The sequence below is a fragment of the Drosophila biarmipes genome, chromosome 3R (assembly GCF_025231255.1).
Source record: "Drosophila biarmipes strain raj3 chromosome 3R, RU_DBia_V1.1, whole genome shotgun sequence".
NCBI classification, from domain to species: Eukaryota; Metazoa; Arthropoda; class Insecta; order Diptera; family Drosophilidae; genus Drosophila; species Drosophila biarmipes.
In genome coordinates, this window is record NC_066616.1 from 22,595,748 (window position 1) to 22,615,126 (window position 19,379).

Consider the following 19,379-nt stretch of genomic DNA (forward strand, 5'->3'; position numbering starts at 1 on the left):
GGGTCTCCGATCCCGATCCTGCAGCCCATCCCCCTGCTCCAGCCATCCAACTTGTTAAGATTTTATGGTCTCGCGCTGTCTGTGGTCCGAGGAGGTCATTAAAATTAATTTGGATCAATTTGGTTGGCTGCCAAATTGTTGACAATGAAATATAACGAGCCGCGGAGCGGCCTCCTCCATCCTGGTAGAGCCATCAAAGTCCCGAGTGCCTTGCGTTTACAACTTATTTATTTTGTAGAATTAAAAAAAGAGGCTTAAACATACAAAATCGTAGGCTTCATTATGGGCTTGTGCTACATTATACTTGGCTATACTCGATGCGAAAGTGATCCTAAGCGATCCTAAGTGGTTGGCACAAATCAACATTTCAAACTATATTTGCTGTGAGCAGTTGACTAAAAAGGAGGAAGACTTTCGCGTTCTGGTTAGGTCACTGCAAGTCTTCCTCTAACTGGGCTCTATAAATGTACTTTCCTAAGGCTTAAATAAATATTTTGGCAAATTTGACATTTTGGTTTTAGGACTTTAAGTTAGATTACGTTTAGTTCGAAGTTAGTTGGTGTTATCAGTTAGTTATTCGATGATCGCTCTGGCAGTCCAGTGCGTGTGATTACGCTGGGGGTGAGTTCGCTGTTGGAATTTCGACCGCTTTCGATGGTGGGAACTCTGCGGGATATGATATAATATTATTATAGAGTCTAAAGGCAGATCGGGATAAGTGTCATATACTTACGGCTGGACTATCTGGCGGTTTATCGCCACCGTGCTGGGCAGATGCGGCGACTGACTTTGGGGCGTCGACTGCTGGCTGTAGGGGGAGTGGCTCTCACCGGTCACGTGGTGGCGAGCGGACATGTTGAGCGTTCCGTCGGAGGTGGGCGGTGGTGCCGTCGAATTCAGCGAAATGGCCACCACCCGCTGAACTCCGCCCGCCGGACCCGTCGTCGACATGTCGTGCAGCTCCGGACTGGCGTTCTGCTGGCTACTCAGCATGCTCACCGGCACCTGGGATGGATACAGTGGGCTGTTCGCCATCAAGTTGACTCCTTGCGACATGCCTGGGGTGGGCAATAGGAATAAGCCAGGAGTAGGGATTAGTTTAGAGTGCCTAAAGAGACCATAACTGCGCTTTTTAATTCCATAACTTTAATTACAATATCCTGGTTTGGACGTGGGATACCCCTATGAGTTTGTGTTTGAATTCTCTAATATTCTAAAACAATATTTTTCTTTTTAGAAAAGATCAAAATTTCAACCCATTTTCATGTTGGATTTTTCCATACTTCCCAACTTTCAGTACTGGAACCCAAAAATGCACTTCTAGATATCATAACTTAAGTTGTATTTATCCGATTCAGACATGGGATACCTTTATGAGTTTGTGGTGGAATTCTCTAACAATCTGCGTTAAAATATTTATATTTAGGAATGGTCAAAATTTTAACCCATTTTCATGTTGGATTTTTCCGTAGTTCCCAACTTTCAGTACTGGAACCCAAAACTGCACTTTCAGATCTCATAACTTGAGTTATAGTTATCCGATTCAGACGTGAGATACCTTTATGAGTTTGTGATAAAATTCTCTAACAATCTCCATTAAAATAATTGTTTTTGGGGGTGGTACAAATTTTAACCCATTTTCATGTTGGATTTTTCCGTAGTTCCCAACTTTCAGTACTGGAACCCAAAACTGCTTTTCTAGATATCATAACTTGAGTTATATTTATCCGATTCAGACGTGGGATACCTTTATGTGTTTGTGGTGGAATTCTCTAACAATCTGCATTAAAATATTTGATTTTTGGAATGGTCATTATTTTAACCCATTTTCATGTTGGATTTTTCCATTTTTCCCAACTTTCAGTACTGGAACCCAAAACTGCTTTTCTAGATATCATAAATTGAGTTATAGTTATCCGATTCAGACGTGGGATACCTTTATGAGTTTGTGATAAAATTCTCTAACAATCTGCATTAAAATATTTATTTTTAGGAAGGGTCAAAATTTTAACTCATTTTCATGTTGGATTTTCCCGTACTTTCCAACTTTTAGTACTGGAACCCAAAACTGCACTTTCAGATCTCATAACTTGAGTTATATTTATCCGATTCAGACGTGGGATACCTCTATGAGTTTGTGGTGGAATTCTTTAACAATCTGCAGTAAAATATTTATTTTTAAGAAGTGTCAAAATTTTAACCCATTTTCATGTTGAATTTTTCCGTACTTCCCAACTTTCAGTACTGGAACCCAAAACTGCACTTTCAGATCTCATAACTTGAGTTATAGTTATCCGATTCAGACGTGAGATACCTTTATGAGTTTGTGATAAAATTCTCTAACAATCTCCATTAAAATAATTGTTTTTGGGGGTGGTACAAATTTTAACCCATTTTCATGTTGGATTTTTCCGTAGTTCCCAACTTTCAGTACTGGAACCCAAAACTGCTTTTCTAGATATCATAACTTGAGTTATATTTATCCGATTCAGACGTGGGATACCTTTATGTGTTTGTGGTGGAATTCTCTAACAATCTGCATTAAAATATTTGATTTTTGGAATGGTCATTATTTTAACCCATTTTCATGTTGGATTTTTCCATTTTTCCCAACTTTCAGTACTGGAACCCAAAACTGCACTTTCAGATCTCATAACTTGAGTTATATTTATCCGATTCAGACGTGGGATACCTTTATGAGTTTGTGGTGGAATTCTCTAACAATCTGCATTAAAATACTTATTTTTGGGGGTGGTCCAAATTTTAACCCATTTTCATGTTGGATTTTTACGTAGTTCCCAACTTTCAGTACTGGAACCCAAATTTCCACTTCTAGATCTCATAACCTGAGCAATATTTATCCGATTCAGACGTGGGATACCTCTTTGAGTTTGTGGAGGAATTCTCTAACAATCTGCATTAAAATACTTATTTTTGGGGGTGGTCCAAATTTTAACCCATTTTCATGTTGGATTTTTCCGTAGTTCCCAACTTTCAGTACTGGAACCAAAAACTGCATTTCTAGATCTCATAACTTGAGTTATAGTATTCCGATTCATACGTGGGATACCTTTCTGAGTTTGTGATGGAATTCTCTAATAATCTAAATTCAAATATTTGATTTTGAAAATGGTCAAAATTTTAACCCATTTTCATGTTCAGAGACTGGTGTCAAACCTGAACTTCGAGATTCCCCAACTTATGTTTTAGGACCGTGATTCGACCGAAGGATACCTCTTTGAGTTTGTGGGGAAATTTAAATGTTTCTTTCTAGCGAGGATCCCAATTAGTTTCTTCGAATTCCGCTGGGACTACTTACTCGGCAGCGGTGCCCGGTGCATGGGGGCTCCTCCGTTGTTCTTCGGCTTCCGCTTGCGCTTCTGGATGCCCTCCTTCTTCATCGACAGTGGCCTGTTCATATTGTGCAGCTTGTAGTACAGACCGCAGGCGTTGCACACGGGATTGCCCTCGTTGTTGCGCCTCCAGAGGGTCGTCGAGTTGGTCTGGCAGTTGGCACAGGTGACCCCGTTCCGCCGGTTGTTGGGGGCGGCGGCGGCCTTGGGCTTTGCCTGCCGCTGGGGCATCCTGGGCGGCATCCTCATGAAGGGCGGGCAGTTGGGGCAGAAGTACTCGGTGCCCTTTCGCATGAACGGCGCGTGGCAGTTCTCGCACTTCAGTTCGTGGTTCGGGGACGAGGTGGACGAGGCGCTGACCAGGCTGCCATCGTACTGCCCGATGCTGCCGGCGGGCGTCCAGTGGGTGGCTGTCATGTTGCCCGTGGCATACTCGTCAATCACCTGCGGGTGGAAGTTGCTCTGAATGGAGCATGGGGAAGTCCGGTTAGTATTCTGGATAAAATATGTATTTGCTTTAGTACTCACAAAGTTGACATTCTGGTACTCCGGCGCAGCAGGAGATGTCCACAGAGCCTCGATGGCATTGCCGCCGTCGTTGAAGGATATCGTCTGGAAGGTGGCCGGTCCGGCCTGGCGCAGCTGGTTGAGGCCGGACTCGGACTTGGCCAGGAACTGCCCAGTGCCCGGGACACTGTAGATGGTGTTGCCCTGCTGCAGCGTGGCCGCGTAGCTGTTGCTGCTGAAGCTCGAGCTGGGCGCGAAGGGGGCGTAGGCGTTGCCCAGGTCGGCATAGGTCTTGGACTCGTTCGCATGCACACTGCCCTCCACCACGGGCGCGTCGTAGTAGAGATTTGAGCCGGAGGTCTCCGGTCCGGCGGTGGTGAAGCGCCCGTCTTCCGTGACGAAGCGCACGGTGCCGCCATGCGAACTGGTGGCTATGTGGACCGCTTGGGCCGCCGCCGCTGCTGCAGCAGCCTGATGCTGGTGGTGCTGTTGGTGCTGCTGCTGGTGTTGCTGCTGCTGCTGCTGCTGCTGGTGGTGGTGCTGCAGTGCCTCCGCCTCGCTGCTGATCACTATGGTCTCCCCGTAGCTTCCGCCGTTGGGCGTGGGACACTGCGATTGCTGCTGCTGCTGGTGTTGCTGCAGTTGCTGTTGCTGCTGTTGTTGCGACTCGGAAGAAGGTTCACCCTTCTCGATGGTTTCGATCTTAATGGCCGCCACATCGTCGCCAGCGCAGATGATCTGGCCGGAGGAGTAGGCGAATATGGTGCCAGGTGGTGCTCCGGCGGCGGCTCCCACCTGCTCCGGCACCTCTGCATTCCTTGGCGCCATCTGCACGTAGTGGGTGGCTGGGGCTCCGGGGGATTGGTGAGCACTCCTTTGGTACTCGATGTGGCTGTCCGGAGCGGATCCCGAGCTGGCGTTGCTGGCGTTTGTGCTGGGCTCTCCCTCGCGAGCTTCGTTTAGTTCTCTAAAATTTTGATTGTATTTATTATTTTAAAGGAATATTTATTATAAATATTTAATTAACTACCTAAGCCGTTTATTTAAATTTATTTTAAGTATTTTTGCAATTTTTCTAATGCAAGAATAGTTCACTAAAATGGTAATTAAAAAAGTTTGAATTTAAAGGCTTCAAAGGTTTGAAGTATTCTGTCTGCAGATATTTCATGATAATTTATATTTTCAATCATTTAATTTCTATACTTAAACCGCTTATATTTATTCCTACGAATTCAACCTTTTATCTCACATATATTTGTTTCAAACTTTTAAACACTTTTCCAGATATTTAACTTTAAAGTAGCGGTCAGAAGAAAGTATAGTTTTGAGTCACGTAAGAGGTTGTCCCTCGATTTTAGATATTTATTTGTATACTAAGAGTTTCGCAGAGCCTTGGCAAGGTAAAATCGTATCCTAAAGAATAGGGTCCGCCCTAGGTTCTTTTCATACTCACAGTGTTCCCGCTGTGGTGAGGATGCGTCTTTGGATGCGCGGCACCACGTACTGCTCCTCCGGCTCGCTGACGCCCGCCTGGCTGGTCTGCACCACCACGCCCACCGATGTTGCAGGTTGCTGCTGCTGCTGCTGCTGCTCCTGTTGCTCCTCCAGGTTGTCTGGCGCCTGCTGGGCCAGTTGCTCGGCACCGTTGCTGGACTCGAGCTTGATCTTGTCCAGCAACTGGAGCTGATGCTTGGTCAGGGCCTGCTGCTGCTGTTGCTGCTGCTGTTGCAATTGTTGCTGTTGCTGTTGCTGCTGCTGCTGCTGCGTTGTCTGCTGTTCCATCTGCAATGAGCAAGCGACAAGTGTTGAATGGCTATGTTTTCGCTCGGCTTGCCTCAAAAGTGTGGCCCCAGTTCCGGCCGAGGAGTGCGAACTGGCCGGCTGGCCGCCTCGATTTCCGCCACAAAAGTCAACAAAAGACGCAAGTCCGGGCCAAGACGACCGAGTCGGTCTTCAAAGGGGCCGCCCGCTCTCGACTCACAGCTCAATTTGTCGCCTACAATATGCGGCCATAAAGTACCAGAGACCCAGACCAAAACCGAAACAGAGACGGGCTTGAAAACCGCTCAGTGTCAACATTGTCGAACATATTTTTCACTTTTATTCCATTTCATTTCCACCAGCAGAAGTATTTGCTCACAGAACCCTAAACTCGGCGAGGTTTCTTGGTTTCGTTTTCATTTTTTCTGTGTATTCGGGTTTTTGTCTCTGGGTTTTTGGCGGAAATTAAAGCTGGTCATAAAATCGCTTTGCTTTCCCCGCCCAAGCGTCAGTTGGTTTGGGTTTATGACCTCATTCCGTTGGGGGTGGCACTTCCACATCCACATCCACCTGGGGCCCCATCCCCAAGCCCATAACCATCCTCGAACTGTGTGTCAACAGGTTCGAACGTCACTGTCACCTGATTCACTGGTCGGAATTTGCCGCCAGTCCGCTCTTCACAAGTGCCATATAGCCGGGGGGCTTTCAGGCGGGTTTCACCTTTACTATGGCTATAAATATGAAATATATTGTGTGTGCACCTATGTGTAACCATTGTTCAATACACACTCATCTGGGGAAATCCATAACCAAAGCTATATTCAAGGATGGCAGGCCAGCAAGTTGGCTTTGCCAGGGAACTATATTAAAACATTGTTCTAAATAATATATATATGTGTATTATATAGCAACAAATTAGATAACATCAAAATATCTAAGTCTTACAATTATAATCTTGTATAATATCTTTTAATAAGGCATATTTTTTAAAGTTGTTCCCCAACGAGCATGCCTTTATATCGTAAGTAGTTCTAAAGAACTCCATTGCATATAGGAACCCTCTAAAAAAACCCCGAAAAATATATAGTATTTATTTACCCTCCATTAAGTAATAATTGATTCATTTACGCGGAACTTTCGGCTGACTTGCCAGAAATGATTGATACACTTTAAGTGCGGATACAAGCTAATGCCAAACGTGATTCATTGGGATGAAGTGACAGTCATAAAAATGAAAAATTACCCGCTTACCAAGTGCAACGTTTAACTGGAAGCGGAAGAGGAGGGCTAAGTTCCGCGGAAAACTAAATGTTCTGACTCCAAACAAGGAGTATGCCAGGTTTTCGGCGTCTTGGCCAAAGTTCAAGGAATCCCCTGGCTGGGAGGTGAGCTAGTGAGCCAGATAATGTACTGCAAAACGTCACTTTGACAATCGGCTGGCCAAATGCAGATAAACCCGACTTTGAGTGTGTATATTGTAGTACGATAGGTGTGTGTGCCCGGGCCCCCAGGCCCCCATGCACGTGCCATGTACCGCAAAAAGTTAAGATACTACGGCCGAACGATACGGACAATATCTTATCCGGGGGCGCTATCAATGTACATAATCAGCTGCTGCTGCTGCTGCTGCTGCTGCGTCTGAGAGGTCATGGTTGGTATCCCCCGGCGGAGTTCCAGTTCCCACTCCACACGCCCCGGCCTCATACGTCATCAATTGGGACAGATAAATCCAAGAGTTACATTAAGTTGGGCAAGTCACCCCGGGAGGGAGCGAGTGTGGCATGTGCTATTTGCTCGGCTTAGTCAAGACCCATTGCGAGGGTGTGGAGCCCGTTGAACTTATGAATGAAATCTGCCCAGTCACACCCACAGCCGTACATACCACTGAAGCGACTTTATCTATATAAACAAAAGATATTGGCTATATATAATCGCACCTCGTTTCGCTTTCGTTGAGCTTGGGTTTGTGGTTGAGCAAATGCCGAAGGCAGCTCTGACCCAATATTGAGTGACTTTCGGAATTACTCTTTTATTCTGTAATATATTAGATCGTTAAAGCAGTAATGTATATTATACCATATTGCAGTTGCAATTTTCTGTCATCACAAATAATATTTATTTTTGGGAACTTATAAGCTGACTATTATCATCTTATACTCGGTCTCACAGATATATGGCGGAAAATATATATGGGAAATACCTATATTTCCTGATAGAAAATAATTATTTTTCCCTTATCTTTCAGTTCTAATAATACAAAAAAATGAAGAGAAAGTCTTACCTTGTTGTGCCACAGCTTTTTACGAAAACACTCAAAGATAGTAGAACATTGCATAATATTGCAGCAGAGGATCGTTAGAAAATAGGTATTAACTAAGTGTGTTATAATGCTGCCGACTCCACCCCAGTTTCTCCGAGTTTTAAAAAATGTATTATTAAGATAATCGAATAAAAAGGGGTTCTATTTTTAAGATAATCGAATAAAGAGGTGTTCAATTTTTAAGTTTAACCAAAGTAGCATACATACGAAAACATAACCTTTTTCTGGGAAATACTGAAATATATTCCTTATAACATAGAGTACCATCCTTCTCCTCCTATCTTCCCGTTCTTAGAAGATCCCCCGATTAATTAAAGTCCATTGCAGTTGGCTAATGAAAGTGAGATAAGCCCTTCGGCCTTTCAGGCCAGCTGCATTTACAGCTCTATTAAAGGGCCATCAATCGCAACCTTCGCCGCGTCCTATCAGCCCTTTTGGCTATCGACTGTCAACTGGCGACGCGTGTCTAATAAAAGTATCTGCAACTGGAACTGCAACTATCGATGCCGCCATTGAGGGCCTGTTAAGGGACTGGCCCTCCATTGGTGGACGGGTAACTTCCGGCTGGCAAAGTAACCCCCAGATGGGCCAGGGGTTGGCAAGCGCCGGTTCATTCACAAACCCACCCCGAAAAAACCCGAAGGATAGGCTCGGGACAGGGATAAAGCACCAGGACCAAAGCGAGGTGATAAGATTGACATACATTTCACATTATCCTTGCTGAATATGCTGTCCTTTTTTTCATGAATGAAGTGGAAGTAGAGGTAAACGCAGTCGGCTGGCGTGTTTCAATTTTTATTTTTGTCAAAGGTATTTTGACGCCACCTCCGATCGCAGCTGAAATTCGGGCCTCATAAAGATTAGCCATCTTTCCACATTTAACTTGCTTTTTTGTTGCCTCGTTTTCGTTTTCTTAATGGGTTCGGTTTTTCTTTTAAGACTCGACAGCAAGGGACTCGAAGGCAAGTGTCGCAGTTTTGCCGCTGCATCCCAGGTGACTCATTCATTATAAATCAATTTGTCTTATCTCCTTTACTGGCGCTAGAACTGAAAAAATCTAGAACGCTGCCGTTTACTGGATAATTGGTACTCCAAAGGATCTGTGAGTTATATGGCCTGCATAAAATGTTTTTTCTTGCATGCCATAAACTCCTTTGAAAGCTCCTTAATTCACCATTAATTAATAAATTAATATTTATTGGTGCTTTGCGGCTGATCTATTAAGTTGAAACCTCTGCTTTTATGGCCCTATAAGGCTTGTCTATTTAGCTTAATGAACTTGTGTGAGAAAACGCTAAAAACTTTTATGATCTTGTCTTCTCAACAAAGTTGGAATGATAGATAGGCTTATAGAGATCTCGTAAATTGGGCCTCAAAAGGGTATTTAAATGTGTGTTAAAAGCTTCATTTTTTAAATGAGCCAGTTTATATGCTCTTTAGGAATATAGAAATTTCATATTAGCTGGTTGGTTTTCAAAAAGAAATTACTAAAGACCGGTTAGATAAAAATTAGAAAAAATATGATAAATTTGTCAACACATTTTTTTTTTAAATATTTAATAAAAGATCCTGAAACTTTACATTTTTCACCCACCTTCAGCTGCATTTTCACACTCGTTGAGATAGTTTTGCAGACCATCAAATTGAGTTTCCCTCGCCGCTTCTTGGGGTTTGTTCCAGCGTTTTATCTAGGTTTTGGCTTTTTATCACTTGTGGGTGTTTTTTAGAAAGTTATCACATGGGGGCACTTCTTCTTCCGGCAATCTTTGGCGCGCAAACTGAGCGATACTGTGTGGTAGGAGGAACTTTAAGGGGCCCGCGCGCAACCTCTGGCGGTAGGCAGTGATACGAAGTGCTATTTTTTCGAGACCAACTCGACTCTGTCAGGGGTTCTGGGGTCTGTGGTCTGCGGTCTGGTCTCTGGGCTCTCAACACCGAACACTGAAGCCCGCGAGCCGCGAACACCTCACTTGCGATGGTGATGACAACAACGACGGCGACGACGCATTGCGCGTTTGCCGCCCAATTAGCTACCCACACCGATGCACGCGGAGCACCTCTGCGGTTGGGCGGACCCACACCTGTGTGGGTGCGCGGTCCTGTCGGTGTGCCGCGGCGTTGTGATTTATTCTGTACCGCCCGGCCTGGTATTGGTTATCTTATCGCCGCGAACGCGATAAGCAACCACCCGAGTGTGGGTCGCAGCGGTGCGATAAGTATCCGTGAGATACTCGTACAAATTGCGCCTGCGTGCTCCGCTCCGAGGTTCCCATATTCCACCGAGTACGAAGAGTTCGGTTCAGCCAGCCCAGCACATTTGATTCCGATTCCATTTCCACCTCCCCTCCGGCTATTTGTCAATTGTGCAATTTAGTCTAGCGCATTTTCTAATTGCACTCATAAAACACTTTTCTGGCAAACTAATAAACACGGCCAGCGTTAGTCAACGTCAACAGAATATCATCGGATCGGGCTTGGGCTCCGAGCTCCGGGCTCTGGGGTCTGGGTTCTGGAAAGTGGGTCTGGGCATGGGCCTGGAGACGGAGACGGAGACTTATATGACCCCACGAGCACTACAGCTACCCAACGCTCGAATGTGGGCCGCTGTGACAACTCGACTGCGATCCGAACCACTTCCCCACTTCACAATCGCCTCTCGAGTGCTGCAACTAATGAATGTCGGGACACACGTGGTCGAGGATCAGGTGCCGGCGAGTATGTATTGCAAAACCTTTGAAATGTCACCAGCCGGGAAAAGATTGGGTTCGGTCACTTCAAATTCGAAGTGATTGCAGTGCTCGACCGCAGATCTGATAGATTTTTCATCCTATCCATTGCAGATACTTTATAGCGAAGATATGAAGTGTTGGCAGTTCAGTGAATACCTACAGAATATATATAGGGTAAGGATCTTAATACTTTCAGATTGTTGTTAAGAGAATAGGGGAATAGCACTCTTCTTTACCATTTGATTTAAAATGTATCTAAATAAATCTATTAATTACTTAGTTACTCTGATAAATGGGTTGATTTTCCACTGCAAAACCAAACCAATTCGCAGCTTTCACTCCTTTGAGGAGCCACAACCCGGGAAAGTAACCCGCATATCTTGGCCACCCAGCCGAGCTGGCCCAGCAAATCATAAATTGTTTATAGTTAGCGTCATAAAGCAAGCAGATATATGATGGCCATTAACATGCACAATCCCCTTCGGAGCTGCTCACTTATGAATGCCATGGCACGGCGGACCACTTTTCGCTGCTCCCATGAATGGAAATCGCCTGGTGGCGATAATTTTAATTGTTGCAACTCATGTGCTGCATAAATCATGGGCAAATCTTGAGAGCAAAACCGGCAGACAAAAAGTATCTAATAGTAGCTGCTGCTGCGTGTCGCGAAATATCTTCGCAGTGATTAATCACTCAAAAAGCCGACAGCAGTGTCAGTTTCGATCGCCCGGCCGGGCCTTACAAATGGCGCTACACGAATTCAACATTACACCGAGCAGATTATCGAGTGTGAGATGGGGACCTGCTCTAGGGGGAACTGGAGCTGACTCACCGGAGGGGCAAAGCCGGGCAATTAATACCCTAATTGATGGCACCGCCGCACCTAGCTTTGGGCGCTTTGCCGGCGAATTTACGACCCTAAGACACAAGACTTAGGGGCGGCGGAACAGACAGAGTCTTAAGATTGCTGACCAGGGCGTATCGCTCCCCGGTTCGTACGTACACCCTTCAACTTGTCCACATCCGTGCAGTTTCAAGTGCTGCGCCAATGGCCCACAAACGCCACAGCGAAAACACACAAAAAATCCCAAAGCAAACCATGGCACCCAGGAGTTATCTTTGGCCACAAGTGTTCGCCACCCGTTGACAGTATCGCCGATCTTTGGCCGGAATGACGCTGTGGAATTTAATTTATATAGTATATACATATTGTATCATTCCCTCCTTGTCCTGTCATAATAATAATATTATTTCTATATTCTTTTTGTTTTTTCCCATTTTGTTTTGGCGGCACGAACGGGTTGTGTTCTGATAAGGCGCAGAACTCTTTGGAAATTAAACGCCAGAGTGCCAACAAAGGCGTGCGCCATAGTTTTAATTATAGCCGATCCGAAGAACCCGCTCCCCTGCTCTCTCCCAAAAGACCGATCCAACCCCAAAACATTGCCCAATCCCCGCCAGCTCGCAATGGCGTGGCTCAATGGAATTAAAATTGAAATGGAGATGGTGATGGAAGTGGAAGTGGAAGTTCTGCTGTAATGGCCCTCCCTTCGGCCGGCTGCATTCTGCGCTTTCGAAGCACAGCAGGCAAATTGGGTTCAAGTAAATTCTATTAACCCGCCGGGGTCATAAATCATGCGAGGCGAAGGCACGCTACCGACATTTCGGACATGAGTTATGAAAATGGAACTGCGCACTCCAAATGGCCACGGGCTGGAGGAGCTGAACGGAACAGGAGGCTCCATTCGGCAGAAGGAGCAGCTTGGTGAAAGAGTTAAGCTTTCTTTGTTTGCGCTCCACGGAGTTGTCACTGGGTGAACGAATGTTCATTGGGATATTTATGGACTGGGCACTCGGACAGTGATGTATCTTTCGAGTGAGTCAGGCGAAAGTTCAGATAATATCGGAGGAGAAGCAAGAGTTGCAAGGAACGAGGTCTACATATCGAAGATAAAATACTGGGAAAATAAAATATATGCCAAGATTTAACAAAATAATAATAATGTTTTCCAAAGAACTGTGATTTAATGTAAAATATCGAAACTTCTCCTTAAGATTTTTGCTTTATGCATCTTTGAGTATAATGTAGTATAAGCTAGCATTAAAATAAAAAAGGTTTTTCAGGAAAATTGATGATTGATACGTTTGATATGGTCCAATGCTATAAAAAATTGCAAATAAATAATAGTTATCTTAGATGCTGAACTCATGCTGCTTTTATGGTTTTAAAAAGAAAGAAATACTATTAAATAATAAACTTAAACTTTCCTATCAAGGATTACTCAAATAAGAAAAAATATCATTGAACTAGAAGTAAAAGTACTTATAAAATGAAATCCAATTTTCAAAGTCTCCAAATATTTAAGTTTTCTGGTGTAAGGTGAAGATAATGATGATGACTTAATTAGTTTCAATCAAAGAACTGTATGATATATATTAAAATTAGATATATTAAATATGTTTATAAAAATAAATCACCCTTCTGCACAAGCTATAGCGATTGGCAGTGGCTTCTTCTTGGTGTCGAGGCTCCCGCGTTGGTTCAGCATACGCACCCTTGTTTGCCAATCGGGCCAGGTAGGTCGTGACTCATCACTGTAGCTGGCAATCCATAATAATCCGCGAGAGCATTGTTTTGGCATGGGACGTGGAGGTGGATGTGGAAGTGGCCGTGGGACGCGGGCAGCCACAAAACAGCAACGACATCGACGCCATTAACGTTAACAATCATGGCTACCGGGGTTGATTGGAATCGCACCCACTTGGAGTGGGCATGGGCTCTGGGTTTTCGGCTTTCGATTTTCGGTTTTCGGTTTTGGGTAGGTAGCTGGTTAACTGACGACTCCAGCGACCCCAAAACGCATACAAACATTATTTATTACTTATGAGCGCTGACATTTTGTTGTTCCACCGGAGTACTGAAACCCCGAGCGAACGATGTTTTCAAAGTCCCAGTAGCCCATGAGATATTTATGGTTGGAGATTTTCGTAGCCACCGATTGGATCGCAGTGGCAGTGGTCCGAGCCGCGATGTCACTTTTCCGCGGCTGCCCGAGGAAATGCTCCTATTCCCAATGGAAACTCCGGTGATTGCTCCTATCAACCCAAGCGATTTTTCCTATCGCCGGCGCCTCTAATACATGGGCCGCCTCTGTATCGAATATCTGAGAATAGATAGTGGCCTTAGATAAGTTAACGTATCTTAACAGAGATTTCGACTCCGCCAGAGATACAGATATCCCCGCCGGGTGGCGGCAGGCCCCCAACAAACCGAAAACGCAAGTCAATCGCTGGCGGCTACTTAACCCGGAACCATTGCCGCTCACCGCTCCTGCTCCCGCTCCTGCTCCCGCTCCTCTTGGACAAACATAGCCACATCCGAGTGGGAATTTGCTTAACCGATAGTGCGGTGGCGGGGGGAACGCCATCTGTGACGTAGCCAGCTCCTTGAGCGGATTCGGAACGGGAATGGGGATGGCAGAGGGATGGGGCTGGGGACGAGGTTGACCCAGCTAGATAAAAGTATCTAATCTTGGCTTTTTAGCGATACACGACCACCAATGCAGCCGTATTTATAAGATAATGAAGATTTGCTATCAATTGGACGGTGTTTTTGTTGTCGTTTCTGTGGCCGTTGGTAGGATATCGGTATCAGTTTGGGGTATCTGCAGGCAGTTAAGGTTCCACTTCCAGTTTGGGTCGGGGCTCTGGTTCTGGGTTCTGGCTGTGGTTTCTGGGCATGGCTCTCTCTCGCGGTCTGTATCAGTATATCAGTGTTTGAACTGATAATGTCCCAAGATAATAAGCGATAATAATTTGAATTTTTCAGTAATTCCTTAAGTTTGGACGCCCAGCGGCATGGAATCTAATCACAGTTGGTGAGTGTAACTGGGATTTTCAACATGGAAACATTGCCTTTGCGCATTCGTCCCGAAACAGACCGCTGCAGAGTGGTCCTTGTGGATATTAATCTGTGAAAAAGTGTTGTGACATTACGAAAAATATGATTTAACCCAATATCATTTGCGGATTGGCAGCTATCCATTGAGTGGGCTCAACGAAATCAGCCGTTTATATAAGTGCCTGCAATGAGAATTTGCCATGTGTTTCGGGAATTGAAAATTTGATCTTTGGCTCATCGATAAGATACTAGTGGGCCCAGTGTATAAATTCCAGCTGCCAAAGCAGCGCTCAAGTAACACTTGAGAAAGCGAAAGTCAACTTTGGAAGTTAATTAACGATCCGCTGATTAGATTAGAATATGCTTATTAACCACTGCCTGATACCGCGAAAGTACCTCAAAAATAAAAACAGTAATTCCAAGAACTGGTCAAAAGCCATGAGGTGCAGTTTTCGTTCTGGAAAGTATATGAAAAGTATCTAAAGGCAGATCTCACTGAGGCCATGGAATTTTTGTGTTTTATTCGGAAAGTTCAAATCGCATATCTGGCGACATTCTGTGCTCTTTCATTTGACTTTGCTGCTGATGTGGATGTTTAGGCCCCTTCGTGTCGCTGCGCGGCCCGGCTGCTTCTTGCCCGATTTCATTATCTTAAGTACACATTCTGAGGTACAAACGTCAGTTGGCGATAAGGCCCTGGAAAAAAGAAGACATCAAAAAGCAGTCAAGTCAACAACAAACAGAAAAGAACCGAGCAGTGGTATGGGAGGGTGGGGGACTCGGCCTGCTCTAAATGCAATCTGTTTGCACAACTCAGGCCTGAACTGAGCCCATATATGGTGTACCCATACCTATGCACACGGCCCGGAATCGGGGAATTTTCAGCATTTTCACGCCAAATAAATCAGGCAGATGTCAAACATTTAATTAGGTGCACCGCAGCTAGGAGAAGCGAGGAAAAACCTCCTTTTCTTATATACAGTAGGTACTATATAGCCGGCAGAAACTCCAGCGACTTACGTCGCCCGGCTGAGCTGCCTTGCGGCTTCGGTTTCTGCATATGGTAAATACCATTATCAAATCATATTATCTTATTTTTATTTATAAGCATTATCGTGCCACAGATACAGATTGCCTATCTATGGAATGGGCATGTAAAAAAATCATATATACTCAGATATCTTACCGAGTGTGGTTATTTCGTTGCTGGCACAGTAAGTTTTGCACTTTCCATTAAAACGCGCTCCGTTCCCCGGCCGATCCGTGGGGCAATTATAAAATAATAATAGTGATTATAATGGATTATGGCATTGAACGAGAGGAGCTGCGGCTCGTAAAGTGACGGCCCACAAAAGTGCGAAAATAAAAATGAGTAACAAAACGCGTCTAATAAAAAAATGGAGCCATAAAATGCCGAGCGGCAGGCTGAACATGAACTCATCGTAAATTACGGACTATAAGTGTGTGTTAAAGCAGGCTGAGGATATATACTAAACACGTGATATAATCAAAAAGGACTGAGAACACAGCCCACTGTGAACTGTGACCACTGTTATAATACCTACTCATTGCCAGCAGTGACCCTAGTGCCCTCCCATGAAAAACCCATGAAATTTGGAAATATGATTAACATAAGTTAACTTCCGATTTAGTGAACATATCTTCTTGGTGTCACCCGGTACCAGGCTCCCGAAATTCGGTGATAAGAACTTAAACAGCAGGACATTACTCAACATATTTATTTCGTGCTTGCTTAGAACATTATCATTACCATGGAATTTTATTTTTCCAGATTGTGTGTTGTATTTTTTAAAATATTTTAATTCCGGCCTTTTACTGGATTGGTACAATCACCATTTAAATGTGTACTAATCAATTGAAGTATACTAGCTAACTTTTTACAGGAATGCAGTTTTTAGGTTTTATAACCATTTTATATGTCTAGCCTAGTTCGTGCGCAAATAAGCGACTTATTTACTAGCAGCAAACATTAAAGTCTAAGCTCTTATAAAATGAGAGTCAACAAATTCAGCCAAATGATTACCAAACAATCATTCAAAGTTGCCAGAGCTTAGCTAATTGGGGTTACTCAAATACTATATACGAATGCTTACTTAGTGGCTACAAATTCACGTGGTAAAAATAATTTTTCCTAATATCTTTTAATAAAAAATGTAATACTATAAACAATAAATCGCTTTTGAAACTTCCATAATTTCTGGGAAGCGCAATGTTGCCCCAAAAAGATTGAAAATAAAAACATAGAGCTACTTTATCTTATCGTGCATGATGTGATATCGTGCAAGACAAGGCTATGTGGCTGGCATTATTATCATTCTAATATTTGCCCAAAGCTTGATAGTGGAACCCTGACCCGGCGCCAAAAAATGGGCAATCTCTTGAGTGAAAGTTTTGCAAATATACCTGAGCAACGACCGATTAGGCCGCCAATGCAGATAGTATCCGTACAAACAATTAACAGAGGCAAAGGCAAACCATTTCTAATGGGCTTACAATTAATTTAAATCCCAAAAAAGCCCATCAAGGGGAGTATTTTCAGGTGGATGGACTTTTTTCGAGGCTAATCAGCGGCGGTATCAATCAAATTACTGGATGGAGCCTCCGCAGCGCCACTTGAGCGGTGCACGAGCGACAACCCGGCACTTTTGTACAGTCACGTAGCCAGGTTGTGGGCCTGCCACCCTCCACCACCCGCCACCCGCCAACCTACCTACGGCAGACCCTCCCTGGCGGATCCCCACCCTCGGCGAGCAAACAACCCTAGCAATAAACAAAAACTGTTTTGCCACATGAAGTGACTTTCAGATTTTGTTGCTGTTGTCGTTTTGTAACGCGTGACTCCCATAAAAAAGCCACGGCAACCACGAACGTACTGAAAGTTTATTAAAAAAGAACTAGAGCGAAAAATATAAATAGAGCGAGGGGGACAGGGCGCGGTAGAGCGGGAGGCAGGGCAGGGAGTGACAGAGACAGAGCGGAGGGCGCTCGGCAATGCGGCGTTATCTTATCACTGAAAATGTCGCTTTCGTAAATGGCGGCGCACAAAATAATATAATACCCCTACAAGCACACGGACCACCCCCTCCCCATCCCCCACGCACATGTGTACATCCCCCGCCCCAAAAAGATACACACACACACTGGTTGCCGCCTGTAATTGTACTCTTCTAGAGTGGCACTGAGTTTCTGGGTTTTCCACCGAGTTACCCACTTTGAATGGTTTCCACAAATCTGTAAATATATTTGAATAAATATGGTGAAGGTGCCAAATTTTTATTATAATATGTATTTATTTTATTGAAATAGGTATTTTGAAAGTTAAAGCAAATATTTGAATTATATTAAAAAAATTAATATAGCACATAAGAAACTTTTTCTCGTTCACTTAAAAAAACATTGTTTTTTAAACACTATTTTGTATGTTATATTTTCTTCACTACTTGTAAATAAGGTGTAAACAAGCGGTCCATAAACTAATACTTTTCTGCGTTCTTACTATACAAATTTCTGTAGTAAATAAGCATTTTGTATTCGTAAGTTAAGCCGTAATACCAGAATAATAAAGATATTACAAAACAAAATATTTTGCTTTTAAACAACAAAACATTTCAAACGAAATGGATTCTTTCAGTTAAGTAAAATGATAGTAAGTACATTTATATTTCTCAAACATCTAACGATATTATTTTTGAAAATCCATCAGTGATGCTAGTCTAGCTAGAAAAATAATTCATTTTCGTACCATTACACTTATTGTTTCGCTCAAAATACTGATTTGTTGAGTGGAAAATTAGTTTTTAGTTTTTTTTGGCGAAAAGCCCATATTTTGATTGGACCTTTTTTGTTGTAACTTGGTCAAAAATAGACCGAAACCCTAAAAACGAACTGCTTTATACAGCTAACAAGCCAGATAATTGAAAGCATTAATTTTCTAGCTGCTTCTAAAAACTAAAAAAAAATCGAAAAATTTGACTTTTTTACAAGGGGTAGCATCGTCTTTTTTTGCGAAAATTAGTCAAAAATAAATTTTTTTAGTGGTAAATGAAAGTTGATTGGAAATTGTATTACGAGTTCAACAAGGTATGACATTCCGTTTTTGGACCACTACTTTTCTTTTTCCAATTAAATTACTGATTATTTTTGAGTAAAAAATTAAAACCTTAGTTTTTTGCCAAATAATCATATTTTCTTTTGACATATTTTCCTGTAATTTTATCAAAAATGGTCCGAAACCTTAAAGAAGCTCTGTCTTGGACAGCTAACAAGCCAGATAATTGAACGCAGTAATTTTCTAGCTGCTTCTAAAAACTAAAAAAAAAATCAAAAAATTTGACTTTTTCACAAGGGTAGCATCGTCTTTTTTTGCAAAAATTTGTGAAAAATAAAATATTGTAGGAGTGATTGCCAGTTAATTGGAATATTTATCACGATTTCAACAAGGTATGACATACCGATTTTGAACCATTATTTCCATTTTTACGCCCAAAATACTGGCGTTTTAAGGGTAAAAATTAAGATTTTAGTTTTGGTTACATTGCTTTAGCATGACTTCACCGATTAAAAAAAAGATTCTCAAATAGATTATAATTAATTATTAATTAATATCTCTCCTTCCTCGACAAAGACGGCTGCATGTAGATAATTGAAAGAATACATAAACCAGCACCCATTTTACCTTACATGTAAAATCGAAAAATTGTAGCATACTTTTTGGGTCAGTATGTCCCATAAAAAGCGTAGAGCATACTTTCAGGCAGGTGACTAGCATCGGAGTACTTACCAACACT

General features: G+C 43.2%; 1 protein-coding gene across 2 annotated transcripts; it reads right to left on the reverse strand.

Annotated features, from left to right (window-relative positions):
• Positions 1-210: 210 nt before the first annotated feature.
• Positions 211-9,925, reverse strand: LOC108026219 (GATA-binding factor 2). Of its 2 annotated transcripts, XM_017097040.3 has the most exons (6): positions 9,536-9,923; positions 5,314-5,642; positions 3,882-4,827; positions 3,320-3,815; positions 734-1,058; positions 211-666 (listed from the first exon to the last, which is right to left on the reverse strand). In XM_017097040.3, exons 1-6 carry the CDS (start codon positions 9,578-9,580, stop codon positions 570-572), a joined length of 2,238 nt encoding a protein of 745 aa, XP_016952529.1. In that variant the 5' UTR covers positions 9,581-9,923; the 3' UTR covers positions 211-569. The 2 variants fall into 2 exon arrangements, with proteins under 2 accessions (XP_016952529.1, XP_050744405.1); XM_050888448.1 differs by lacking the exon at positions 211-666 and having other exon boundaries at positions 1,040-1,108; positions 9,536-9,925.
• Positions 9,926-19,379: the final 9,454 nt, after the last annotated feature.

Coding starts and splice junctions, on each gene's coding strand:
- LOC108026219 (XM_017097040.3), bottom strand. CDS start 9,580: ATGGTCTGCAAAACTATCTCAACGAGTGTGAAAATGCAGCTGAAG. Junction 3,816..3,881: donor AGTACCAGAATGTCAACTTT/GTGAGTACTAAA, acceptor TGCTCCATTCAG/AGCAACTTCCACCCGCAGGT. Junction 667..733: donor AACCGCCAGATAGTCCAGCC/GTAAGTATATGA, acceptor CATATCCCGCAG/AGTTCCCACCATCGAAAGCG.